The 27,899-nt window shown below is 44.4% G+C and overlaps 1 protein-coding gene across 4 annotated transcripts in view; it reads right to left on the minus strand.

Annotated features, from left to right (window-relative positions):
- Positions 1-27,899, minus strand: part of BCAS3 (BCAS3 microtubule associated cell migration factor) — a 544,854-nt gene that overhangs the window by 349,956 nt on the left and 166,999 nt on the right. For all 4 annotated transcript variants that reach the window (XM_066634858.1, XM_066634857.1, XM_066634860.1 and 1 more), the window contains exons 14-15: positions 26,513-26,646; positions 6,235-6,499 (exon numbers count right to left, since the gene is read on the minus strand). In XM_066634858.1, the coding sequence (XP_066490955.1) occupies positions 6,235-6,499; positions 26,513-26,646 (399 nt within the window). The remainder of the gene's footprint in view (positions 1-6,234; positions 6,500-26,512; positions 26,647-27,899) is intronic.

Here is a 27,899-nt window from a genome sequence, read left to right on the forward strand (position 1 = left end):
TGAGCCAAAGAAAACATTCTTGCTCTTTCAAAGCAGATAAAATGCCCAGACATGTTGCCAATGTCTCTTTTCAGATTAGGAGCCCCTTCGGGACAGGGAACCAGCTTCCATTCCCTTTGCTATGGAAACAGTCTGACGAACATTTTTTGGATAGAAATATTAGTATTACTATTATTATAATATACAGAACAATAAAGTTTTGCTGCAACAGACTAACAAGACTACCCCTCTGGATATCATTATTATTCACAGTCCGTTATTGTGATTATTAACAACCACTGCCATGCGATTAAACAATCACGTTTCTTGGAACAGGCTACTCCCAGTGCAAATCAAGGGACTTCTGAAATTCAACAGGTAGCTCAAATGTGAGTTTATGATACAGCAGTTGGGGGACCTGCTAATCAAAAGGGAAAATGGCCAGTGAGGAGAGGCAAAAAAATCCCTTGAATGTTAAAAACCTGCACACACAACCTCTAGTTCTGCAGGGGGAAAAAATGAAAGGGAAAAAAACAAGATTCCGGAGTGAGACAGACAGAGACGCCTGAGCAGCAGGCTCCCCTGTTTACCGGCCGGGATACGAAATGTAATTTGGAAGAGAGCTGCCCTCCAGTGCTTCAAGTTATGCTCCAGCTCATTTTCGCCAGGACTATTTTTATCTGCCACACTCTAAGAGGTGGTTGCTTAAGTGAGTGTTACTTAAAGGAAGCCAATCTGTTTCTCAGGAAGGGAAGGGGCTGTCTTTTCTTTCAAGTCCACTTTCCCATACGAATCCCACTAAGAAAGGATGGGAAATCAGGCACAGTGACAGAGAAACATTGCAGGCATTCTGAGACTTGCGTATTTATGAACTCTGGATTCTGTCCTCATTTTCTCTCTCGCAATGCAACTTACGCACAAATAAAAAGGCAAAAGGTTGTGGGTGAAGTTGTTCCATCTTTTTCTGCCCTTGAAGCAAGGACTTTGCGATTCAAAAAGCATGATTCTGCAGTCCTTCAGCAGTATGATGAAATCACCGTTCCTCAAATCTTTGAAAGCAGTGGCACACTTTCTTAGTGAATTCAGAAACTCTGGGAGCCAATTCCTATTTTTCAGTGCCAGTCTGTGTCCTGGACACGCATCTAGATAGAAAGCAGGCAAGCCTGGAGCAGTTACTATTATAAAAATGCAACAGGCAGCCATTACAGCAGGTTAGTAATTTAGCTGCCCATCTTCAGCTGGACTCTTTGAATGAACCAACAGCATCCAATGCCAAGATGGAAGAGAACTGCCTACCCTTAAGGCCAAAACAGCTACACATGCAAAGGGGGGGGGGGTGGATAGGCAGCCTCCTCTATGTGAGGGTTTGGGTGCTCACAGCAGCCTTTGGCGGTTTAATTCTTTCTTCAAGGTACATGGATGAACACCAAGACCTGGTTTGGGAACTGTTGACTTGGTATATCTAAAACATGGTTGCTTTCCCCCTGCATATGTATGGACATGCTGGCATGCACACCCACTTCAATTCTAAATTCATGCACTATATTACAAATGAAGCACAGAGTTCAAACCAGAGTAGGTCCACAATGGACTGATGGCAAATGCTGCCTTATGGAGCTAACTCTCTCCCTCCTGAGGCCCATTTGACCTCCTCACTGATGATCTTTCAGCGCTTGGCTAAGACATTTGTGTTGCTTCAGGCATTCAGGCTGGTTTGATATTTTCTCTAACAGTTTTGGCCCACTGCTATTTTCCCACTTAAGAAGTAATAGTTCTTTAAAATTTTTCTAATTGTATCAATTTTGGATTTTGTTATATCATGTTGACTTTGATTCTTGTAAGCTGCCTTCAGGTACAACGGAAATTCTTTAAGAAATCAAATGAAAACGCAGCTGAGTTGGTACAAAAAAAGAACAGTGCCAAAATAACAATGCCGAAACTCATGAGTAAGGAGGATGAACCTTGACATGGAGACCCAGGGGACCAGCTCTCTCTCTCTCTCTCTCTCTCTCTCTCTCTCTCTCTAAGAATGTCTATTGAAGCAGGGAGAAAGGAACGACTTGGGGATTGACCCTACATTAAACACTGAAGTTTACTAATGATACATAATAATGCTACATAATACTGAAGGCTTTCTTATTAACAGTTGACCAACTATTCATTCCTATTTGTAAAGTGTGAAATGCTCTGGAGCACTGAATCAGAAGGCAGTAGCTCAGTAGTACAGTACATGGTTTGTGTGCGGAAGGTTCCAGATTCAATCCCTAGCATCTCCAGCAGGGAAATACTGTAACCGTCTTAGCCTGAGACTTCAGAGGACCAGAGTAGACTCTCCTGGGGAGATGGACAAGGGTCTGACAGAATAAGGCAGCTTTATGTGCTATATATGCAAAAATCCAGATGCAACAGGCTCCACAGAAGCAGAGAGAGCAAGCAAGGCTGCAGCTCCTGTACTTCCATAACCATCTACCAGCCTCTCCCTGAAAAACTAGGGTGGAACACTAGAGAAGTGGTCTGAGAGAGGAAGGCCAATAGAGCAGGTGCAGGGAGCAGCAGGTTTTAAAAGGTCTGCTGCAGGCTCATGATGGTTGGACTGATGCACACAGAGGTCTGCAAAGGGTAACTCTTTATGGCAGTGAAACTCTCCCATGTGCCCAATGTCACCGAAGAGGAAGAGGAACAGGGTGAAGCCTACCCCTCTCTGAAGCCCAGACAGGAAAGTTGATAACTGGTCCAGCTTCCCACATTGCAACAAGGTGCAACTCCAACACGCCCCCTGCATCTTGACCATTCTCCTTGCCTTCATTCCTTCTTATGCTCTGTCCCTTTCTCCTTCTTCAAATTTAGGCAAAGTGAAGGCTGTGGTGGTGCTGGAGGGCAGGTGCTCTAATGCTGTCAAGTTAAAATGGTAGCAGGCAGTATTTGGTATCCTGCCTTGGGCCGCCCCTGCCCTGCATGCTATATTTTGCTTCTAGCCCTCATGATCTCCATCATTTCCTTGGAACTTGATGCTTCCCTATTCAGATCACACACCTTTTTCTGTTTCCCATCAGCTGACAGCCAGGTCCAAGAATCCACTGGCCTAAAATGTGAACTTTGTCTGTAGTAAGGTGCTGCTAAATGTGGTGAGCCCACGACTAAGCTGGAAACAGGATGCAGAACATCTAAATTTGTTCTTTTCACCAACACACCTCAGACACAGCATCACATCATTCCTGTAACAGCTGCATCCCATAGAAGGACACTGATCAAAAAGCCTGGCATGTGATTGGCTGGCAAAAATATAGCAGGATGAAATTAACGGATGAAATAAATTCCGAAGAACAAACAAGAATCCGTGTAGCCTATGAAAGTTGCACAGGAAATATCTCCCTATCAACTATTTCTTAACTATTTCCTTTACTGCCTTCCTGCTAAAACGAAATTAGCAGGAGAGCCAAAACATGATTCATTGGTATGGACATGAGTCGCCATCCTGATCAAGTTTATGTTGCACAAGTAAACAGCGTCAATAGCACCGAGAATAAACCACAAATAGTTTCGCCACTTTACCTAAGGCACTAAAAAAGATGTGAGATTGAAGGTGGGGAAGAAGGAAAGACCCATGACTCGCATACACTATTAACGCCTGAACTGAAGTTTGCAAGGAAGGTTGGTCAGGAAGGTTGCAAGATGCCTTGGAGGGGAACTCTAAGTCCTGACAGTGGATCAGTGTGGATCAGGAAAATTAGCAATAGCTGCAGTTCACATAATGACAACAAGAGCCCTGCCTGATCAGACCAAAGGCCCATTGAGGTCAGCATCCTGTTTCCCACAGAGGCTGGCCAGATGTTTTGGGAGTTTGTGTGTGTTAATCTGGTCCTGCAAAGATCCTAACAGTGCTGTTAGCCCTACACAACGTTAGCTCTACACAGCCCTGTAGGACTAACAGTGCTGTTAGCCCTACACGTTTGATCAAAGACGGCACGTAACAAAGGGCTTCACCTTTTTTGAGCTCACATTCTCAAATCTAGACAGGACACTACATCCCAAATGGAAAGGACATTAACATTAAAAAACAACCTCTTTCTTAAAACTGGAAAACATTTATTCATTTTTCCCTTACAATTGAAGTTATCAGGGATGGGCCACCCATTAGGATGCGTGTAGTAACTGCTTTGAAAAATGGGCTGGGGGAGGCAGCAACCTGGTGAGTGGTGCCCCTCACCCTGCACCTGCCTGCCACATCTCTGAGCCTTCTTGCTCACCTGGTTGCTTTGACCTGTTAGTTCCTGGATGAAAGCAGTCATGGAAACCTCCATTTTAGCCAGCTGTCACATATGTATATCTAGCATACGTTAACATGTGTGTGGTATGGTGGGGGCATGTGTGTATTCCTCCCTATATAAAAGCTAAAACCTTTTTTAATCCTCAGGGTAGGTAGTGCACAATCCTCCAGGTGCATCTCCTGGACACAGTTACCAACCAGGTGGTTTTTTACTGGTGCAGTAGAAGTGTATTCTCCCAGGATTCCAGCACTGGGATCTGAAAAACACAGTGCTAACCTTCACCTCCACCTGACAACTTTTCCCAAAGGAGGGTCTTGCTGGAGAGATAAGAGTACACAATTGAATTATATTTTTTTTTTAATTAGTGACAGAACTGGAAGTGTGTAGTGGAGGTGATAAGACTTTTTTTTCTTTCAAGTACTCTGCCTGGGATACCCTCACAAAAGGTGTTTCAGTCTGACTTGCTCATTTTAAAACTTCATCTCCTCCTTCCATGACTTCCGCTAATTTAGGAGGAAAAAAAGAAGCCAAAACAAAACAAATTGGTCCATTCCTGAAATTTCTGGTCCTAGTAATCAAAACCAAATGAAACCTCTGAGACTTGTCTTGAGTATCAAACGCTACAACAATTGAAAAAGAAAAAGCTTCAAACGTGTTTGGAAAACCTATAAAGGCAACAACTTACTGTAGTTTCCCCTTGACAAAAAGCAGACACTCATGGATGAAAGCTGCAGACACTGATCGCTTCTTCCTGTTCTCTATATGATGTCAGTAGTTAAAAATGATTGGATGTGTTATAATAATGGTTTACAGCAATCTGGTGTCTGTTCCAAGCATGTCACACTTGACTGCTGTATCGTAATGCAAGGAGTAAGCTACTTTACATGACGGGAGAATGGGGGATAGAGATCTTGTTGGTCACCTTGCAAAGATGAGGGTGCTGCTAGCAAAATGGTTACGCTGGCACAGTCAGCAACTATACAACCAAATTCTGCTCTTAATATAAGAAAAGTAAGAGGGGATGGCCACCAAAAATGATCAGGGCAGGGGGATTGGCATATCTTGGGCTGCCAGGATCTACTGTGGTTTTTACTAAAACCCCACTGTCCAAAAACTGGAGCCAGGTATAAAACAGAGGCTTTGGGACATGCATGCACACTGAGAATTAAGGAACTGGGTGCCTCTGAGCACATATTCAGCCCAGGAATTTATTTTTGGCATTCAGCTCACAGTTCATGCTTACGAAAAAGATTCTCTCTCAAACTTTCTTTATTTTAGCAGCCTAATTCAACAGGTCTCAGTTGCTGCTGCTATCATTAAAAAGTAGAAGTTAGAGACCCTGGCAGATTTATTACAAATTACCCAGAGATCTACCAGTAGATTCCAAACCACCTCCTTCCTGTGGCAAGATGAGAGAAAAATGGCAAATGTAGGCATTTTTTAAGTTAGATAATTAAATAAAAATATAGTCACACAATAAAAAAAATACATCAATTAATAGTAGTGTTAGTACAAATTCAGAAAAACCAACTAAGAAGCACACGATGATATAGAAGGGAGTGCTCACAGAAAGCAAAGTGAAGGCCTGTTGGAACAGGAAAGTCTTAAGCTGGTATCAGAAACAGGCAAAGAGGTTGGTTGGTTGTCGGGAGTTCAACGTATTAGGGGAGAGCACTGAGAACATCCTCTCATGAGGCTCTATCAGCCACACCTCTGATGCCAATTGATGCAGCAAAAAGGCATCCTTGAAGAATCTTACAGGACAGATTTGTGCAGGAAGAAGGTGATCCTTATGATTCTTAATGCCTCAGGACCAAAGTATTACATTAGCAGTTTACTGTTATTTAATTGCACGACACATCCAGAAGCCTCCAAGGTTCTATCTGCACCAGTCAACAAATGGGAGAAGGGAGAGGGTTTCTGCCTGAGAACCACAACCGCAGAGGTTGCACTCAAGTTTGCAAGATTGTTGATTTCATTCACTTACCATGAAGAGGTGATCCAGATGGGCTGCTCGAGAGCCCTGGGACAGGGCTACAGCGCCCTCCTTGCTTCGAAGTCAGCTCCTGCTCAATTTCCTCCAATCCTGCACTCTTCTGGAAGCGGCTCATGCGGTTCACAACCCTTGGTGACATGTGGGTGCGAACGCAGGGCTGACCTCCATATGGGTTGATGGGGAAGACATGGGACGTGCCTCGAAGAGTGCTGACCACCACCCAACGGCAGTCATGGCTGAAGGAAATGTCTTGAACCTGGAGCAATCAACAAGGAAGGGAGAGAAGTCAAGCTTACAGTTACAAGTTGGAGTGATCATAAGGAATTTGTCCTTGTACAAAACTCAGCAGCAGCATGGAAAAGTTGCAGAAAGTGGTGCTGGGCGTATAATTCAGTGTCTTGAAAATATCAACTTTCTTCCCTATTTTGTTTCATTTTGTTGAGAAACAAATTTAGCACTTTCTGATTTATAATTCAGGGTCCAATCCTGAAGGCATGTTTGTGGGCCCTAGTGCTGGGCAGATGCTGGGCTACCACCGGGCGGCCACCAAAACTCCGCCACTTGGTGGTTGCGTGGACCACCAAGTAGTGGAGATGTAAGTGGAGGTGTGAGGGGAGGCAGGGAGGACGCAGGTGGAGGGCGGAGAGGAAGCGTTCCAGGGGAGGGAGGAGGGCGGGAGGGAGGTGGGGCTGGTAAAGCAGAGCTCCACTGGCTCCAGAGCCTCCGTGTTGGGCTCACCACCCTACACAGAGGCTCTTGATTCACCGACCTTTTGCAGGGCTATTCGCTTTACCTGGAGGAAGGGGACAAAAGTCCCCTTCTCCTGAGGAGCCACCGGCAGCAGCCTAGAATGTACAGGATGTGGTGGTAGCTGTTTTCGGCGCTGCTGCAGCCCCAGGCAGCTCAGGATTGGGCTGTAAGTCTAAGCCAGGGGTGTCAAACACATTTCATATAGTGGGCCAAATAGCATTCATGGTGCCTGTTGTGGGCTGGAAGTGACAGCATTAAGCAGAAGTGACATAATTAAGCAATAACGGCCAGAAATAACCTTCTTGTACTCTCAGAGAAACTCATTAGCTGCAAATGACAAAAGAGAAAAATGTGCAAATCTTGTTCATAATTTCAAAATATGAGAAAGCCCAATTATAATGGGGGCTGGAGAAATTGCCTCCAGGGGCTATATCCAGCCTGCAGGCTTTAATGGTTGACACCCCTGCTTTAAACTATAGCACCACGTCATTTCTCTGAAAGCCATTAAGAAGGGGACCAATCTGATATCCTGGTGCAGGAAGTTCCATAGCCTTAGCACTGCAACAAAGACGGCTTTCTCCCATGTTTCTGCCAACTGCACCTCTGACAGTGGGAGGAAACAGAGCAGAGCCTCCCTTGCCACACTGAGGGGATGGGCAAGATCACATAGAAGGAATGACCCTTATAGTTGAACATGTATGTTCAATCTATGCCTTATAGTTGAATACGTATAACCTCCAAAGCCCATAAGGAAGATGTCACCATTCTGAACAGCTCCTTGACCCCTCTCCATAATTAGCTGCAGCAGAATAAATAATGCCATATAAGAGAAAGATGCGATTAATAAGAGCAGCAGTCTTTGAAATGGGTCAAAAGTTTGATTTCCTTGTAAACCCAGGAATCTTAGGGAGATTTAATATTGCACAGTGCAACTGAATACTTTGAGCACTGCTTGAGACACTTTTCTGCTAAGTTGGGGCCCAGTTCTTTAAAGCGAAATTACCGTTAACACCCCCACACAACAAAAAATATGCTGCAAAAAGCCAAAGTACTGGTGTAACATTTTAATTGAATTTGGCCCAAAATACAACTTTTTTTTTAACAGCATGCAAGATGCATATTAGTTGCGTACTCATTTTTCATCCTGGGGAAACATAAAAAATGAAAGGTAAATAATAGCCAGCAAAAACAACAGGTTCATGCCAAAGGTTTGGATGTGGTTTGCATTTAAATTTTAAAGAGGGAGCCTTTAAGGAGTGGAAGTCTGAATTTCCCCCCTTAATTCAGAAGTGTAACATTGCCGATAATTTGGAGCCCACGGTCTGAAAATGATGGCTCAGCTGTACTAGGTGTCTACCCTACAGAACCAAAACTGGATCTGGAAAAAGTAGGGCTCAGTCAGAAAACTGCAAGGGACCAGAGTGTTTGTGTGATTAAGCCTTGAGTGACTTTTGACCATTTTTGCTTCTGTTGCTGCGATAGTAAAACTAGCCTTTTTACAAGCATAATTCTAACTCACACCTTGAGACTCACATTTCCATCATCTCGTACACCACTTCCAGTCCTCAGTAAGTTCTAAATTCAACACATTAAGTCCTTCACCACAGTCCCATTCCAAATTGGGAACATGAGTAGAGCTCTGCTGGATCAGGCCCAAGGTTCACCTAGTCCAGCATTCTGTTTGTCACAGAGGCCAACCAGTTGCCTCCAGGAAACCCATAGGCAGGAGATAAAGATATGCACCTCTCCCATCAGGGCTCCCCTACCTCTGATTCTGGAGATACCAGAGAACCAGCATGACTATACTGATTAGTCTGATTGGATGAGCCCAAGAGGGCCTGCGTAGTCTCTGCAAATGAGTGCACAAGTCCCAGTCATGTAATCTAAGTATCAACTATTTTAACTGGAAGATTCCTACCTCTATGGTCCTTTTGCCTAAAGAAAGTCTAGCCTACAGCCAAGCAACCACGGTAGGTCAAATCTAGCTGCCAGCAGTTTCAGTCATCCTACAGAGGGCTGTTTAGGAGAGAATCTCCAGCCCCGGAGAGATGAAAACAGGGAAACCCTTCATATGATAAGTGAGCCCAAGATCACTTGACCAAGCCAAAGAAATGAGTCAGTGCTGTAGACTCTGAAGCCATGCCACATCAAGAAATTACAAAACCTTATTTCTTTAGTACTACAGGCATCCGCCTAGAATTCACAAGGCAGACATTAATTGTATAGGAACGAAATGAGAAACATATTTTAGAGTCACTGTTTGGCAATAGAGAGATTGCTCTGCAAAGATTAAGCCACAGGATAGGGGTTCAGTGAAGATGACTTGAGTGCAGACTTTTATAATGGTGGAATATAATTAGGAGCAATAATAATAAACAATTAAGCTTCATTTTCCTTCATAGCTTTTCTGAACTAGAATTCTGAAAATATACATGAACTTATGAAACTGCCTTATCCTGAGTCCGACTTATCCAGCTCAGTATTGTCTATATTCTCCAGGTTTCCAGCCCTGTCTGGAGATGCTGCCAGGGACTAGACCTTCCATACAAAAGGCAGCAACCCAAAGTCTCAGGAAGAAGTCTGCCTTTCCAAGGCCTGTCAAGATCGTGTAATAACTGGAAGTGCTGGAAATTGAACCTGGGACCTTCTGCACACAAGGAGGTGCTCTACCAGCTACTGCCTCATCTCCATACTAGATACACGATTCACTCTTACATCCAACAAGGTTTACTTTTATAATGTGGAAGAGTATCAATTGCCATCCCTGGAGGAAACTATTCCCTGGGCTTCTGGATAAGTTACTGGTCTGGGCATCCCCCTTAATTATAGTCTTAGTAATTTGTGGAACAAAAATATGGAGGTGGATATGTCTCTTAGAAGTTATAGGTCGTGGAGGCTAGAAGGAACTGCCACGTTTACAGAAAGCATGACAATTAATTGCACAGTTGCTGGGGGGAGAGGGAATGGTTTCTTCAAGTAGAGCTGGGAAGGACCCCTGCCAGTCATGGTAGAGAATGCTGGGCTAAACAGATCAACAGTGTGGTTCAGTATAAAGCAACTTCTTACATTCATCGGATGCAGAAATGGGGCAGAGTCACCCACCCTCTGGCAGAGGCTGTTTGAAAGGAGGCAAAGCCAAAGCAGAGAACCTCTCGGTCTCAGACATAATGGACATCCTCTTCTGTAAGCAGGCAGCTTGATCCTACTTGCTTCTTTGCTTCTTGTGCCATACTAGCAGTTCTCTTATGGTACACAGCTTTGAAATGACTGAAACCAGGAATCTCGCCAAGACTTCTGCTTGCGAACCCACAAGAGATGCTGCCAAGCAAAGTTGACATTAATGGGCAAGACCCACCATCGGTCTGACTCCGTAAAGGGGAGCTCCTTGAATCTTTTGAGGAGTCTGGTTTTCTGCAATACTTTTCTCCTCAAAGCCAAAATTCTCTTGCTTATATAATGGCCTCTTATGTGGGTCTGAGAGCAAAAGCCAGAAGAGGATTTAGCTCTTTCTCAAAAGTTTCTTTTACACAACACCATGATGGAAATCACATTCTTCTTTTTAAGGACAGGCAAGGCCACTTCAACTAGCTTAGATTCAAGTTATTTAGCCGAAGCAAAGTCCTGAGAAACAATGATTGAATGAAAATATTTTTTTTTAAAAAAACCAAAAAACACAGATAAACCCATGACAAGTGAGTGGGGTTTTGAATGCCACAAAAGGAAATACAGGAGGGGAGATTTGTTTTCATTGCATTATGAAACAAAATAAGCTTAAATCAAACTCTGGAAAGCTTTCGACAAGGTTGGCTTTCACAATACCATGGGTGCTCATGCTGGAATAAAGCCATGATCAGGTCTTGACAAAGTATTCCAGAAATGTACTTCAAAATATTCCAGACAAAAGCAGCAAGGATCTGTTGACCTGTAAGCCATGCCACCAAAAGTCTTTAAAAATAAAAAAGGGATTTAAATGCCTGTGTGATTTGCCACCAGACAGTAGCTGAAAAGACTGACACTCACCAAAAGTATTTCACCAATGAGGCAATGACAACCCCCACTCCACCTTCAGTCCCAAATACAGCCACACCCCATTCTTTTCTGTTTCACTGACAAAGTCAAATTAGCTGCTAATTGTACTGTTAGAGCAACTACACACACAAAAAAGAGACCTGGCAGATTTACCCTTCTTCAGCAGCTCTGGGATTACCACCACAGAAATGTTCTGTCAGTCCTCAATCTTCCAAATTGTTCTGTAAAAGGGTTTGACTTTATTGCAGGCTCAAAATGGATTAGAGGCCCCAAAGAGGAGAATGAGAGTTGTCAAGGGGGGAGGGAGACAAAAACCCCTTCTAACTCGGGAAGGGGAGAAGAATAAGAGCACAATGTTACATATCTAGCCCCAATTTGTTTTATTCTTGATAGTGCAGCACATGACCAAGAGACAGGGAAGAAACATGCCTGGGTGTGTGAGGTTGTGGACAGGTGTCCCCAAATGCACAGAAGTCTCTTGCAGCAGATGATAGGTTGGAATCCAGGATGTCTCCTCCTCCTCACCACTACACAACCTGTTGGCTACCACTGCAGAGCCAGCACAGGTAAGGAGTTCAGTCTTCCCCGCCCCCTTGGTGCTCCCTCTCCCTCAGACCCCTCTTCCTATGACTGCTCCTACCAAAAGCTGGTAATGGATTGTCTCAGTCTGTTAAAGGGGAGGAGAAACCTCTCCAGCGGGGTTTGCACAAGAGAAGTTTCCCCTTTCAACCATGATCTACCTGAGTTTCCAGTTACTGGGCCCACTCTCCTCCTGTTCCTCCCCCTCTAGGGCTTCTCCCTCCAAGAGTCGCAGTGGATCCCACTCTTCCACCTCCCCAATTTGCTCCCCACCCCTGCATTCCTAGCCTCAATCCCCACACTTCAGGGTGTGGTAGCCATGGTCACACTATCCACTCTGTCTATCAGCAGTAGAGATGAGGCAAATATTCCAGGCAGAGGAAAAGTTTTTAATGTGACTGGGAAGCATAATTGTGCAGGGTTCCTGAGAAAATGGAGAGGTTTTTTATACAGAGCTTTTTCACACAACATAGGTGTGTTTAGGGTGGAGCCAGTGGGTAAGTGGACATCGGGGCAAGGTCTGTGGGTGCAATCCTGCTACCCCTCTCCTGATGAGCATGAATGTCCAACTCTTCTTCAGCTTTCCAGCAACCAAATACATGATGAACAAAACCAAAAAGGTATTGGCCTCTCCTGCCCCAAGTGGGAAGCTGTGAGGCAGGACTGCAGTACCCCAGAGAGCTCAAGGTGAGCACTTTACTCTGTCAACAGCCTGGCAAGGAATGGGGTCTTGAACACCTGCAGTTCCCAGGCTGACAACAGAGAGATTTAAAAGGGGCTTGAAAAGCAACTTCAAGAGAAGTCATCTAGCTTAGAATCCTGAACTCCTCTTTCACTCCATTGCATTTCTCTGGCCTGGTGCCAGCTCTGATGCGCAGGCTCAGGGGATGGTGAAGTTCTATGCACAGAAGCAGTCATTTCCTCAGGTTTCGGTTCAGTGGGTGAAGCCCTGTGGTCTCTAGTTCTTGGACCTCTGTTTCCTGGGTTTCCAACTGTGGGGTCTCCTGACTGACAAGTTCCCAGCTTGGTGTTGAGGCCTGGGACTGGTTTCAGGGTTGGTCCTTGCAATCCAAATTCTCTGAACATAAGAACAGCCCCACTGGATCAGGCCATAGGCCCATCTAGTCCAGCTTCCTGTGTCTCACAGCGGCCCACCAAATGCCCCAGGGAGCATACCAGATAACAAGAGACCTCATCCTGGTGCCCTCCCTTGCATCTGGCCTTCTGACATAGCCCATTTCTAGAGTCAGGGGGTTGCACATACACATCATGGCTTGTACCCCGTAATGGATTTTTTCCTCCAGAAACTTGTCCAATCCCTTTTTAAAGGCGTCCAGGCCAGATGCCGTCACCACATCCTGTGGCAAGGAGTTCCACAGACCAACCACACGCTGTGTAAAGAAATATTTTCTCTTGTCTGTTCTAACTCTCCCAACACTCAATTTTAGTGGATGTCCCCTGGTTCTGGAGTTATGTGAGAGTGTAAAGAGCATCTCCCTATCCACTCTGTCCACCCCCTGCATAATTTTGTATGTCTCAATCATGTCCCCCCTCAGGCGTCTCTTTTCTAGGCTGAAGAGGCCCAAACGCCGTAGCCTTTTCTCATAAGGAAGGTGCCCCAGCCCCGTAATCATCTTAGTCGCTCTCTTTTGCACCTTTTCCATTTCCACTATGTCTTTTTTGAGATAGACATAGTGATCTTTGAGATAGATCTATGTCTATCTTTGAGATAGACATAGACTCTGATCTCCCCAGGGTCCTCCAAGTTATTGCTCAAGCAGTAGTCATTATAGATGGTATGGTGGCCATCTACAATCTCACTGGCAACAGCAGACTTTCCAAAAGATTGGTCTTTGGGTGTCAAAAAAAGAATTTTTTCCACATTATGTTCACCTGCTGTAAGACTGCTATGCTGCTACCTGCCACGCTGTGAGCATACATCATGCCAGAGTTCTTTGCCGCTCCTATAATGAACAAGCACCACAGGATCCCATTAGTGGTTTTAAAGTTTATCCTAAAGCCCTCCAATTTATGGCCATCCTGTGGGCTAATGTACCCAGCATTCCGTTTATTTATAACCTATCTTTGCATTTGTTGTTAATTGCGAGGTTAAGTTTAGAGGGTAAAGAACAATCAGGGCTCTTTATTTCCCACATATTTACATGAATGCTTTGAGAGTGGGGGTGGAAGATCTTCAGATGAATCACACACTGTCGAGACACCTGGGAGCAGCTGGGTACCCTGAGACTTAAAGGATGGAGCTGAATTAGACAGTGCACTAAAGTACAATACAGACCAGGGTGAACAAAGCAGTTATATTTGACTCCTGTACAGGAACTTGATGGAACCGAATTCTTCAAGGGGCTGAAGTCACAGGTGAGATCAAAGATAAAGAGGCTTGCTTCAGACATGGTCTCCACAGCTAGCTCAGAAGCAACCTCTGCTTGTCGGAAATAATCCTTTAGTATGCTGAATCATCACCAGAGCCTTCATGCCAACTAGTTAACTGTCCTGTGAGTAGAATGGCGAGCAGCCATTGTTGCCTCCATGCTGGTTCTCTACTGCTGTAGCTATCTTGAACATACAAAGCTGCCTTCTATTGAAACAAACTATCAGTCCACCTCAGTCAGTAAGGTACATGGATTTCTTCTCCAGCTCTACCTGGAGATGCTGCCAGGGACTGAACCTCGGGCGTTCTGCATGCAAAGCAGGGGCACTGCCACTGAGCTATAACCTCTCTCTGACTGCATATGAAGTTGTGTTCTATTGAATCAGACCACTGGTTCAGCTAGCTCGGCACTGTCTGTCTATACTGATTGGATGCAGCTCTAGAGTTTCAGGCAGGGTTGGTTCCCTACCAAGAGATGATGGGGATTGAACCTGGAACCTTTAGCATGCAAATAATGTGCTCTATCACTGTGCTATGACCCAGTCTTCTTCTAAAAGAAGTTGTTTATTGCTTGTCCTTGCAGCCATCACTTTTGTCTGCTCAGATAAGAACACAAGACTGATCAACAGCCTCTCAGCAATTATTACTGCCAATTGCTGAAGAGGACAGGCTGAGGTTATATGACAACTGCCCATCCTCTTCCTCTGCTCTGATAGGAGGAATGGTGCTGCAGATTCTGGCAGAGAAATTACAGTTGTGTAGACACCATATTTTTTTAAGAGAGGAGGTTAGCAGATTAAGGCCCAAATCCTAACCAACTTTCCAGCACAGACAAAGCTGTGCCAATAGGGCATGTGCTGCATCTTGCAGTTGGGTGGCAGTCACCAAGGCCTCCTCGGTAGGGGAATGTTTGTTCCCTTACCTCGGAGCTGCATTGCCCTTACCTTGGTGCCGGAAAGTTGGTTACGATTGCTCCCTGATGGTGGAGTAAAGAAGCCGATAGTGGATAAAGTGCTGGACCTGGATCATGGAGATCCCAGTTCATATCCTTGCCCAGCCACCTGGATGCATTTAAATCAACTACTCATGGAGGTAACTGACTGACCTTTCTCCAGACCTTGAACCCACAGCTCAGAAATACAGTATATGCTTTGCATGCAGAAGGTCCAAAATTTAATCTTTGGCATGTCCAATTAAAGGTACCTCAGGTATCTGAACTGGGAAAGAATCCTCTGCTTCAGGCCTTGGAGAGCTGCTGTTGGTCAGACGGTACTGGACTAAATGAACCAAAAGACTGGTTTGCTAAAAGGCAGTTTCATATGTTCATCTCTTTCAACGTAACTAATACCACAAGGCGGAGACAGTAGCCAAATGAATAAGACCCCAATCCTATCCAATTTTCCAGTGCTGGCGCTGCTGTGCCAATGCACTGCTTCCTGTGTTGGGAAGACAGTCACAGAGGCCTCCTCAATGTATAGGAACATTTGTTCCTTTACCTTAGGATGGGAAAGTTGGATAGGATTGGGTCCTAAGAAAGCAAGCTATTTCACCCAGGGCTGTTCCTTTCTTATAGTGTAGGTATCCAAACATCATCTCCAGGTGAGCAACTCCACTAGTTCAATATAATATTAATTTATTTATTACTGGTATTTATACAGTGTTCTATTAATCCGAAGTCTTTCAGAGTGGCTTACGAGAAAACTAATAAAAAGCTAATAAAAGCACAAGAACAAGAACAGCATGAAAAGCAGCAGCATAAGAACAATCTCATCATAAAACAGGTGACACCTCTCTCATGCCTGCTTCTCTTGCTACTAGTATGCTACTGAGAGCAAACCAAAGGGCTGGCATAGCTCTTTGAAGTTCCAAACGCCTTCTCAGTGACAGCGCCTCACCTGCAAAACTCCCTCTCAAAAGAAACCAGATGGGTTCCCTCTTTGTTGCTTATTTATTTATTTTATAATACTTTTAGGCTGGTTCCAAAGAATTAAGGTGGCTTACATCACTTCATAAAACAACAATTAAAACAACCAAATAATTTTTTTTTTAAAAGCATAAATTGAAGAGGTTCTTATTTGAGACTGCTTTTAATTCAGTTTTACCATGATTTTATGCTATTGTTACCTGGGTGTTTACTTTTGCATTTGCATGCGCGCTTTAGGGCTGCAATTGTTTTATGGTATGCTTTTGGGTTTTTGTAAGCCATTTTGGTAATTCTTTGAAAAGCAGGATATATTCTAAATATATAAGCTAAGAAAGTAACTCAAAGAGAACATTCAAAGGCCTAAGCAAATAACAGCCTTCATGTGGTACCCCAAAGACAGCCAGGTAAGCCTCCTTAGGGAGAGCATGCCATCACTGGGATATTAATGCCGAGAAGGCCCTTTCTCTAGTCACCACTCACCTCACATAAGAAGATGAGGGAACCTGAAGAAGAACTGCAAAGGATGAACTTAATGCTTGGGCAGGTTTACAAGGAAGCAGACAGTCCTTTCAGGTACCCGTCCAAAATCATTTACAGCTTTAAAAAGTAAAGAACCACAACCTTGAATTGTGCTTGGAAATGAATTAGGAGCCAACACAGATGTTTTAAAACTGGTGTGATGTGATCCATATGACTGGTCCGACCGCTATATTTTGAACTAACCAAATATCCAATTTTCAGCATGAGATTTGTGCCCTGCACGCCCTGTTCTTGCTTTTAGGGGACCTCTGGTTTGCATGCACACAAAGAAATATTCGGACTCAAAACAGCATCCCTGGTGAAACCAATTTGGTATTTCTTTTGGAAGCCTTCCCTTGAAGCTCCGCCACTGTTCCGCATCTGGTAGCAGTTGAAGCAAAGGAACTTTTTCAGAGCCAAACCAATATTTTCTCAACCAAAAAAGGTGTGTGTAAAGAACTGGGAAGGTGGTGCTGTTGGCTGTAAACCTCCTGGAAAGATCAGGTTACCGCCTGGTTTTCACTGCTCTCAAACTCTTCTCAGTATTAGTTTAACAGCCTCTGTTGCTCTGCTCAAGTATGGGGTGTCCCACTAGTCCGAGCACTCTTCGGTCACTGGGTTTATGAAACATAGACACTTTCCCATGTCTTGGGCCAAATAACACTCACTCATACCTTGTGATGCTGAAACTGGCACACTTGCAGCTTTCAGCTCCAGTTAGAAAAGTGTAGTAACATTAGGGTCCTGATGAATGTTCATCTGCTTTGATCTGGGGGTCAAAAGCAGTGCTTTTGAGGGGACAGGAATGGTTCCACAAAATGCTCATGAATGTGCAAATGTTCAGAATCTGTTCAAAGCTGTTTCTTGCCACTGTTTCCCCCTACTTACTGTTGCTTTAGTACCCTTTTATTTCGTAGTAAGAGTTCTCCTTACAGTGATTGTAGCCAATCAGAGATTACATTGTGAGAGTGAGAATGCCACAATGTTACACAGGCAATCAGATTTGGCTACACATTTCAAAGAGCACTGCTGAATACTTTCAAGGTTAAATTAAAAAAAAAAAATCAACACCACTTCCACACACAAAGCAACTCAATGCATTTTAGGAGCAATATTATCATGGTAAGAAAGAGAGGCACCCATTTATTTGCATCAAAAATAATGTATGCTTTCTTCACATGGTGAATTATTCACTTTTGGAATGCACAAGATCTGATGGTGGCCACCAACTTAGATGATTTTATAAGAGGATCAACCTATCTATGCCTATATAAGACACGATAGATGGAATCCTGAGGTTCAGAGGTGGTATACCTCAGAATACTATGTAATGGGAGACCATCAAGGCAAGGGGAAGGCTATCACCTTCATTCTCTCCTTGTTAGCTTCCCAATGATATGTCACTGGTCATTTCTGAAGGTAGAATGCTAGACTAGATAGGCCTTGGGTATAATCCAGCAAGGCAACTCTTATGTTGCCTTATCCAGCTGGGACTCATTTGTGTCAGCCTATCCTCTATAGCCCCCAGTTTCCCAGCAGCTTTGCGAAAAAAGGTGAAGTGCAAACCTGCTGGCAAGCTGGTCGAAAATTATGCTGCAACCTCAAAGTTACGTTGCCTCTCTCACAAAGTGTTCTGACTCACTGTGCCTAGCCATGTGTCCTCAGACCTCTGTCTACACATGCCCATCCACAGTCAGTGTCTACTTGCCACAAATTCCTTTAGGTGAGCCTATTTGTCTTGATCTTCCTGAACATTAAACAGTCTCATCTCTGCCCGGGATCTGTTCCTGTTCTGCTTCTTATCTGATACTGGAACTTCCCTATAGCCAAACTTTTCAAGCACCACCCTGATCACTTGACAACTCCAGAAATAGTTCTCACAAACCGTGTTCCTGGGGGCAGCTCTGGAGCCTTCAGCAATGACATCATCACCAAAGCTCCAGAGCAATGAGAGGGAAACTGAGCAATGCTGGAATTATAGGGAAGGCTGCCCACAGTCCAGTCTTGCTGGTCCTACTTTTGACTTTGGGCAACTGCTCATAACCTTTTCTCCAATTCTTCCTTTACCTTCTTGCCTCTCTGTCCTTCTACACCACATTTAATTCAATCTTTTTTCCAACTTTGCTATTATGCATCAAAGGTGACGCAAACTTGCCAAAGTTGCGATGGAAAACAGAGGTCCCATGTTCAGAAACCAATCCAAGAGTAGCGTGAAAAGCCCAAGGCATGGAATTTCATCCCTTTCTCAGATTTGTTAATTGCTGCAGAGACGTCAGCTTCTGATAACACAGTGATCAAAGGGTCAGTTTGCCCAGAGTGATACTAAGAGCTCGGGCAGAACTCAGAAACTGGGGCAGCAAACCTGACATTCATAAACACGTTCCTTGGATTTGATTCAGAGGCCCGGCTCCTGAGCATATGCCACAACTCTGAGCACTTTTGTAGTTCGTGTTGCGGTGTTCATAGCTTCTAAAATTTATGCTACTTGACTGGAGTAAAGGTATAAAAAATGTTACAGGCTCCACATTTTATAGACCACCAACTTGTGCCCCACAAGCAACACGGGGGAATAATTGTCTTCCCAGTTGTGGTGCAACTTCTGGCTTCTTGCTCAGCTCCACTGGTGCTGGCTTCACCCTGAGGGGTGCCTATAGCACGACCCTGATGTTGACTAATTTCAAGCAGGTGCTCACCTCTGATGCCCCCAAGACTTTGGGCCACTCCTGCACACTGAAATCTTGGGACTGCTATCTCCATTCACCAAGTTTTTATGGGAGCCAGAGAATGGCTACAGAAGCTCTCTATGTAAAAATTCAGTCTGATATTGCAGTAAGTATTGGAGTTTGTGGTGGTGTTAGAGTGTGCCTCCAATTTTAATTTGAAAGCATAGCGTGCATCAGCTATGAGGTGTTTGAGAAATGCTGGCAACCTTTTCCTCTAAGCTAGAATTCAGGCAGGTGTTCACTCAGGCCTTGCCAGCTCTGTCTATTTTAGAATCACCTTTTCCGTTAAAGATCAGTGAAAAGATACACCCAGTAATCACAGACCTTTGAGTAACACAACACTGGGTACATTTTAGAAACTGCTGTTTAAAGTTTTATCCCCATGTCAATTACAAGAAAGAAGATACCAAAGGGAAAAAGAGATGGTTTGAGGATTGCAAGATCGAACTGGGGTTGAAGGGACTGATCTTTCAGTTATGTAGGTGCTCTGTGATGGGAGAGGTGGCTGTATCACATTCTCCATCTTGCCAAAGGTATTAGGATGGTCCAAGGGGTTGGGAAGGCAGGGTTAACATAATGATTATATCATAGCATAGAGATAGGTAACCAGTGATCTGGTCTTAAGAGCTTCCCATTTACAAACCAGCATACTTCTCTTTCTCTCCCTCTGCCACCAGCAAAGGATTCTTTGACTCTCATCTAGCCCGCGTGGACCAGAAATAAGGCCTTTTTGCCCACTTCTTTTTGCCTTTGTTTCAGCTCACACAAGGGAGTGAGCCACTGAAATGAACAGAGAGAGAACCTCTGCCATGGGCTCTTTCTCACATTGGGTTAAAAGTGGTGGTGTCTCAGAGCTATATACAAAACTGTCAAGTCCAGGAGAAGATTGTAGGTTAGGCTTGTCTCCCAATATGCTGGTTTTGTACAAGTAAGAAGGATTTTGTATAGAGGAGGTTTCCAACATTCAGTCCCCTCCATCCCATGCACAAAATCTCAACAACACAGTCCAGCAACAGACATATCAAATTAAGTCTTCAGTTCATCTGTTTTAGTGCTCAGAACAAACAGCTGAGGTATACGATAAAGACAGGTCTCTGCCAAAGTCTCACAGCCCAGTCTTCACCAACTTTCCAGTACTGATTCAGGCGTGCCAACAGGGCCTATGATACATGGGGGGGGCAGTCACGGAGGCCCCCTCAAGGTAAGGGAAATGTTTGCTCCCTTATCATAGGGCTGCATTGCAGCTGCATCGGTGCTGAAAAGTTGGTTAGGACTGGACTGTTAGTCCTGCTCATATGGGGTGAGATGGCTACAGAGCACTTTGCCTATCACATCTAATCTCGATTTGGTGAATTTAGAGACACTATCACTAGTCATTCAGCCGCTGCTTAATTCAAAAGATGGTTCCTCTTAAAAAGTAGTTGCTGACAAGGTACTCTTCTCCCCCCCCCGGTGTGTGTGTGTGTGTGTGTGTGTGTGTGTGTAACCCTTTCATTACATTCTTTACTGAGCTTACAGAAGAAAAAATTAAGTTGTCCTCTGAATGTGAGAAGTTGCTGACTATTTCAATTCCAGAGAAATGAGCTACACTGCACCAGAAGTGCATATAAGGCTCTAAATGTGCAAAACTATGCTCAGTAGGGAAGGAACTGTCCTGCCCCTGGGCCCACTTGATGTCCACATATTGGATGTTGTGGAATGTTAGAGTTTCCTAACTATTTCAATTTCAAACAAATGAGCTGTGCCACAGAAGACACAGTGTTAGCACATACAAGGCTCTGTGTGTATAGAGCTATGCTCACTGCCTCGAGGTGCCTCCAGGCTGACTTGATATCCATGTACTGTGCAGGGCCTGTGCGCATAAGCCTGAACAATCCAATTGTTAACTCACAGAAAAATTCAGGAAATGTTTACATGGTTCAGGTTTGTGTGTGTAAGTCGTATGCAAAAATGCAACACACTGGATATCCAGTGGGCCAAGAGATCAGTGGTCAAGAACAGTGGCTTCGCTGGGAGAATGTGGGCCATACCAGGTGACGCGCATGGGGGTGTGTGAAACCACTACTAGTCAAAATTTTTAAGTCTTAGTGTTTTCAAATAATATTATATTCAAATCATGTCAATTGTTGTGTAATTTCATGCACAATGCAGTGCAACAAACCATGTTGAAGTATCTCTATTCTAACAAAAGTTATACCTACAAAACCAGTAGGGCAGGGCAATGGTGCATCACCATACCCACCTTGTTGCCCCACCCACTGCATGGGAGGAGGTCCATCATGAAGGCAGCAAACTAGTCTCCCGCACCGGTGACACAAACAGCAGAAAGCAGTCTCGTATGTTCATCAAGAGCATCCATGGCTCAGAGGCAGAGTACCTGCTTTGAATGCGAAAGGTCCCTGATTCAATCAGTGACAGCATCTCCTGGTGCAGACTAGGAAAGACCCTTTCCTGGAACCTTGGACAGCTGCTGCCAGTCCATATAAACCAGGGGTGCCCAAACCCCGGCCCTGGGGCCACTTGCGGCCCTCAGTGCGGCCCTCAGGGAGACCGCAGTCTCCAATGAGACTCTGGCCCTCCAGAGATTTGTTGGAGCCCACACTGGCCCGACACAACTGCTCTCAGCGTGAGTGTGACTGTTTGATCTCTCACGTGAGCTGTGGGATGAGGGCTGCTTCCACTGATTCTTGTTTCACATCTGTGATGCAGTAGCAGCAGCAAAGGAAAGGCCAGCCTTGCTTTGTGCAAGGCCTTTTATAGGCCTTGAGCTATTGCAAGACCTTCATTCATTCATATAAGTTCATCTTTAATACATTCATTTATGTAAACTTATGTAAATTTATTCAAATTTGAAATGTGATTTAATTCTTTTTTCCCCGGCCCCCGACACACCATCAGAGAGATGATGCGGCCCTCCTGCCGAAAACTTTGGACACCCCTGATATAGACAACACTGACGTCAGTGGTCCAAGGGTGTTGCTCCATGTAAGGCAGCTTCATATGTTCTTGCTCATATATAGGCTTTGTACATCTCATCCTAAGCAGCTCACAGCACTCAATTTTTTTATATATAAAGACACTTGTCACATAGCATACAAAGCTTAACCTTAAGCATACTTTTGACAAAGTTTGCATAAGGGAAAGCAAATCTCACAAGGCCTGGAAAAGTAGCGCCTGCCTTTCAGAGGCACACGGCAGCACGATTACATTGTCTTCTCTGCTTAACTAGGCTCAAGCCAGCTCATTTGTACAACAGGCTGAGAGTCAGAACAAGCAAGAGTCGGAAAGCCAAAAAGATTACATGGGTTCCTGGCCATCGGCCCACCTCACTATCGCTGCGTTTATTTGCTCGGGGTTGAGATAACGTGGCTTGCGGGCCTTTTGGTGTGTGTTTCTGCTCAGAGATGAAAGAGACAAGTGTGGTCAGGCCAAGAACCAAACATTTTATCTGTTTGCAGAGGAAGACAGCAGGCCTCCAGAACGTGGTGTGCGCCTGTTACTTAATAACAATACTCTGCATCTTTGCAGTGGGTTTTATGCATCTGAAGCACTTCACATACATGGGGCTGTAAGGGCCAAACTAGATTCTACTTGGGAGGTCAGTGATTGGAGCCTTCCATAATTTTTTTTCTATCTCAGAAAGAAACTACAGGGAGGAAGGCTGAATTGGACCCATGGTGCAGAGAGAGAGTGGGGGTCTAACCGTTCCTTGTGACACGGATTCCAAAACCTGAATCATCCCCTTCCCAAGCTGTTATTAGCTGCAGAGCAGGAAACTCAACACACTTTCCCTTCCATGGGCAATAGCAGCTTCTAGGAGTGGGGAGGAACCATTGGAAGGATAAAGGTTAAATGCTCCTATCTCCCCATGCCATGACCCCAATCCATATCAGCTCCACAACTGCCTGTTGAGATTTTTTAAAAATATTGCACTAAAGCAGTGATCTTCAACCTTTTTCATGCCACGACCCCTGTGAAAGAATGTATGAATCAATGAACGAATGAAAGGAGTATGAAATTGGGGACACACCATCAATCCCACCCTCTCCCGGGACCCTACCTGCCAACCCCTGCCCCCATCGCCACTCATTCCCTTCCCGTGCTACATCCTCTCAGAACTGTTCACCTTAGCCTAGTGATGCTCTAGACAAGTGGTCTTTAAACTTTTTCAATCCTGTAAGTTGCCACAACCTCACAACTGAGGCTTCATGACCCCATTAGGTCACAACCCCAAGGTTGAAGAACACTGCAATAAAGGAACTACTCCAGGAGGCTTTATTTGTTTAGATTAACAGCCTCTTTGCCCCCATTTTGAAGGCCTGAGATAAATAAAAAGAGCAACGCAAACAGATAACCAAATCTACAGTACTACCTTTCCTGACTTACCGTGCAGGTTTACTCAGAAGTGTGTGGACTCAGTGACTTTCACAGCAAGTGTGGGTATAGTTGCAGTGTTAAGCAGTGGTGATGGAGTCAGGGAGAGCAAGCATGCTGGAGCTGCTGTCAGCCACCTGGTCCAGCCCCTGCTCAGCTCAGGGAATCCAGAGCTTGAGTATGCCCCACAGGCGGCTGTCTAGCTCTGCCTGGAGACCACTTGCAAAGGAGAGTGCACTCAGTCATCCCAGGTTATTGGTCCCATTGTCAAACTGCTCTCATCACTATGACACTTCTCCTAATGTTCCTCCAACGTTACCCTGTTGGAACCTCAACCCATCTAGTCCTGCCCCCTGCAGCAGCTAAGAACAAGCCTTTGCCCTCTTTCATGTCAAAATGCTTCACATCCCTGGTTCACAATACCCAGCTCAAGAGTTTATAGAGCAGTATTATGCCCCCCCACTCCAGTCTTCTCCTCTTCAACCTAAACATACCTAGTTCCTTCACCCATTCCTCATAGGTCTTGTTTTCAAGATGCCTGACTAGCTTCACTCCCCTCCTCTGAACCTGTTTCAATTGGACTACATCCAACCTATAGTGCAAGGCCCAGAACTGGGTACAGTCAAATGGACAAAGATAGGTAAAACAAAAGCCCATTCCCACATTGACTCAGCTCAACAGCTGCATAAGGCTGACAAACCATGTGTGAGCCATCCTTCTGTGTCACAAATAAATACAGTAATCTTTCAATGGGAGTTTTGAGACACCAGACACTGAGGATTATGGGCAACAGATCAAAACAAACCCTCAAAAATTTATTGTAAGTTGCAATGCAATTTACACAAGCGGTTTTACAGAAGATGGCCATGTCAAGACACTATCTTTTCCTCCCTGCTGAAGTGTATGTACTTTGTTACACACAAAGGCTAAAAACACATACATGCAATTACATAAATGTTCCAAATGATAGGATACCCTTGGCAATCTCAACCACCGAACTGGCATCATTGTTCAACATCCTCGGTATGTGGGGGGGGGGGGGGAGAGATACAAAACCCAGCTCTATCCCTCCTGCCAATGAAGATGCCAACTTGGCTGGTTTTTAAGTGGCTCTGACTTTTTTGAAATCTTTTTTGGCCTCTTGGTTATGATAAAGTTTGCTCTCAACCCTGGTATGTGAGCCAATATAAAACAGCATATATTTAAATAAATTACCACCAAGACAAACCACAAATGTCTTTTTGCAAACACTTTTGCTATGTTAGTGTCCAGAAATGTTTCTCTTTTGGTGGGGATTTCAGTCACCCTTGATGCAAGTGTTCACACATCTGCTTGCTTTGCTTTCTCTTGCTCCCAGTCACCCTCAGCTGATTTCTCCTGCCCTCAAGCAACATCATCCTTTTCGCTAGCAAACCCTTTATTAGTTAGGACTGCCCACTTTAGTAACCTAGGAAGGAGAAGGATGCAGAATTGAAGGGAAATAATGGCCCTGAACAAGACTTGGGGGGAAGATATTCATACAAAGGGCACAATCCAGCCAAACTTCAGTGAAGACAAACATCAGCATTTTCTAATGTTAGCTATTTCAATGGGAAAAAGTCAAGCATGTGCTTAATTCTCTCACTGAAAGAGTTCTTAAAAGTACTTAATGCTTTGTATCCTGAAAAAAACAAAACACAACTATTTCAGAACTGAAAATCAAACACAGTAGCATACTTGGGACACCCGTAAAACAAGTCAGCCTATGTAGACAGGAACTGTTCATGAGCCTATAATAAGGAACAGACTACCAACCTGGAATACTAGCAATAAGGGAAAACCAAATCCAATATTCTTCATTGGAATCTGAGGCACATACTATTTTAATGATTATATGCCACCTTTATAGAATAAAAGCAGCTAAAAAAAAATCAACAAACTATAAATTTAAAATACCCAATAAAAAACAAACAGCAGAATGCACAGAAAAAGCCTCCAGGGTCCAGGAATAGATCTAACCACACTGACAAGCTATTCCCCAAAACCTTTCTTAAAAAGCCAAGTCTGACCCTGATGTCTGCTGTCAGACCTCTCTGGGTAAGGGATTCTAGAAACTTTCTGCCACCACTGAGAAGGTCCTGCAACTAACGGATGCCTTCCAAGCCTCATTTGGCAGCAGCTACCAGAGCCAGGCCTCAGATTCTAACTTACCATCTTTAGATAAGTGACAATAAATTACATCAAAAGTATTACACTCATTACCGGCTAGTCACTGCTTAGGACTGGTACACCCATAAGGCCAACTGATGTGCTTAACTCAAGTGGAGGACTGCCTCAGGTAGAAGCAGCGTCTTACCTTGCTTTTCCTCTTTCTTCAAAAAAGAGGGCAACAGACTAGAAAAGGGTTGAGGAAAGATGAGCTCTCCACCTGTGACATTCTAAGCCCACCATGATCCTCCACACTTCGTCCTCTGCTCCGTTCACGTGCTACTTTCCAAATCCAGGGAAAACAAGGAAGAGCAGTTGGAGGCTGGCATACCACAGGAAAGGGGGGAATGGAATTTGACCATTGCAAGGCGCCATGTGTAGGTGGTAGCATTTAATGGGCAGTCTTGTGCTGGCCCTGATCGTACTTGTGCTCTCAGTAAGTTTGTATCGGGAAACAAGAGAGAAGGGCCAAATGTCTTTACTCCAATGTATGGAACACATTCTCCTGTCTTCCATGTCATCAGCACTGTCAGAGTAATAGTGACATTCCAGTCATGTCAATGCCCACTGAACTAAATACTCATTTTGCAAACAGTTGACTTCCATGCCTAAAAGTGATCACAATCATAATTTGCCATCACACTAAAAATACACTCACAAGAAGAATCTGTTAGAATCCAACACTTCCATCTTAAGTGACTTTTCTCTGCTGCAAGAGAAATAGTTTCTAAGGACACTCACACCAATTCCCAGTTGCCAGGTCAGATAAAATTCATGGGCTCTTTCACAACTTACTTTGGCTTCAGTTTCTCCCCGGTGTAACGTGTACAAGTGATGGACAGCGCTTTGAGAAGATGACCAGGGGTGGGTCAGTATTTGGAAAACATGGAAATCATGGCCCAGTGTGTCCGTGGTGACTAGAAGCATGCCTTGAAAGAAAGGAAACAAGAAAAAGGACAGAAGGGGTTAATTGACGTCAACTGCATTATGATCTCTGCTCCAGACAAATAGATTTTTTAGGATCTAATCTGAACTGACCCAAAGACCACAGTTCACTCACCAGGGCAATACATTCACCAGGGAATATGAAGCACATTTAAATAATTAGTGTAAGGACTCCCTTCCCCCCAATAACTTGCTTTATTTCCATTCTTTGTTTCTGTAAATGGCTCGACTGTTGGCAAGAAAGGGGATTAGAGAGGGAAATCTGGGAAAACACAGCTCTCTGGGGCACTGAAGAAAGTGGAAGATAACCTATAGTTTAATAAAGAAATGCTACAACTCACTATCTAAAGGAATTGCATCTTTATTATGATCTGCCATTTGACAAGGCCACATGACACCACTGATTGCCAGTGCAAAAGCACAGACCAACTTTCCATGTTCAAGTTGTGTGATATGATGGTTGTTGCCATAAGGTTCTTAATTTTTTTATCATTCAGTGTTTCACACAGTGCTACTTCTGTTAGTTCTCTTAAGCATGCCAGTTGAAAAGCAGGATAGAAATTTAACATGAGGTAATCATTTCAGATTTCTTCCACCATTCCTCCTTATCTTCAAAGTCCTATGATAGTGTTTAGTGACCACCCAGGTTATTCACTAAACTTTGCAGCTGGGATTGAACCCAGTCCAAGTGCCAAGGCCAGGTTGCTGAGGGCCCTGGGGCAAAACCCTGAACTAGGTGCAAACCTTGAGCACAGGGCACCCCTCCATCCATCTGCCAATGATGCACTGAGCACTATGACTGCCATTGGTATGTTAGTTTCTTGAGTTCCAAGTGGCTGTATCAGTGCTTTTGTACCAGCACTGTAATCCTTTGTGAGGCTTTTGTGCAGGCACGATAGCACTAGTCCGGCAAGAACCAGCTGTTTCAAGGTATGTATGTTCTGAGTTCTGGACAGACTTCTGGCACAGAACTGATATGTATTCTGCAGACTTAGCATATTGAAGGTTCAGAGGTTGGCCCAGCTTGGTGGGCCTTTTGATAGGCACTCAGCAAGTGCTCAACCTGACTAAACCCCAAGTTACCCCTAGGAGCAGTTCACAGTGTTCCTAGCCCAACATTCTAGCCACTATGTCACACAGGGTCTCAACACATCCATGATCTGGTCAGAGTAAGGCCCTTTCAAAAACCAAGGAGTTTTCATGGGCGAGAATTTTGCACATGCTCAACCCTTCCACT

This window comes from Tiliqua scincoides, chromosome 8, assembly GCF_035046505.1.
Source record: "Tiliqua scincoides isolate rTilSci1 chromosome 8, rTilSci1.hap2, whole genome shotgun sequence".
NCBI classification, from domain to species: domain Eukaryota; kingdom Metazoa; phylum Chordata; class Lepidosauria; order Squamata; family Scincidae; genus Tiliqua; species Tiliqua scincoides.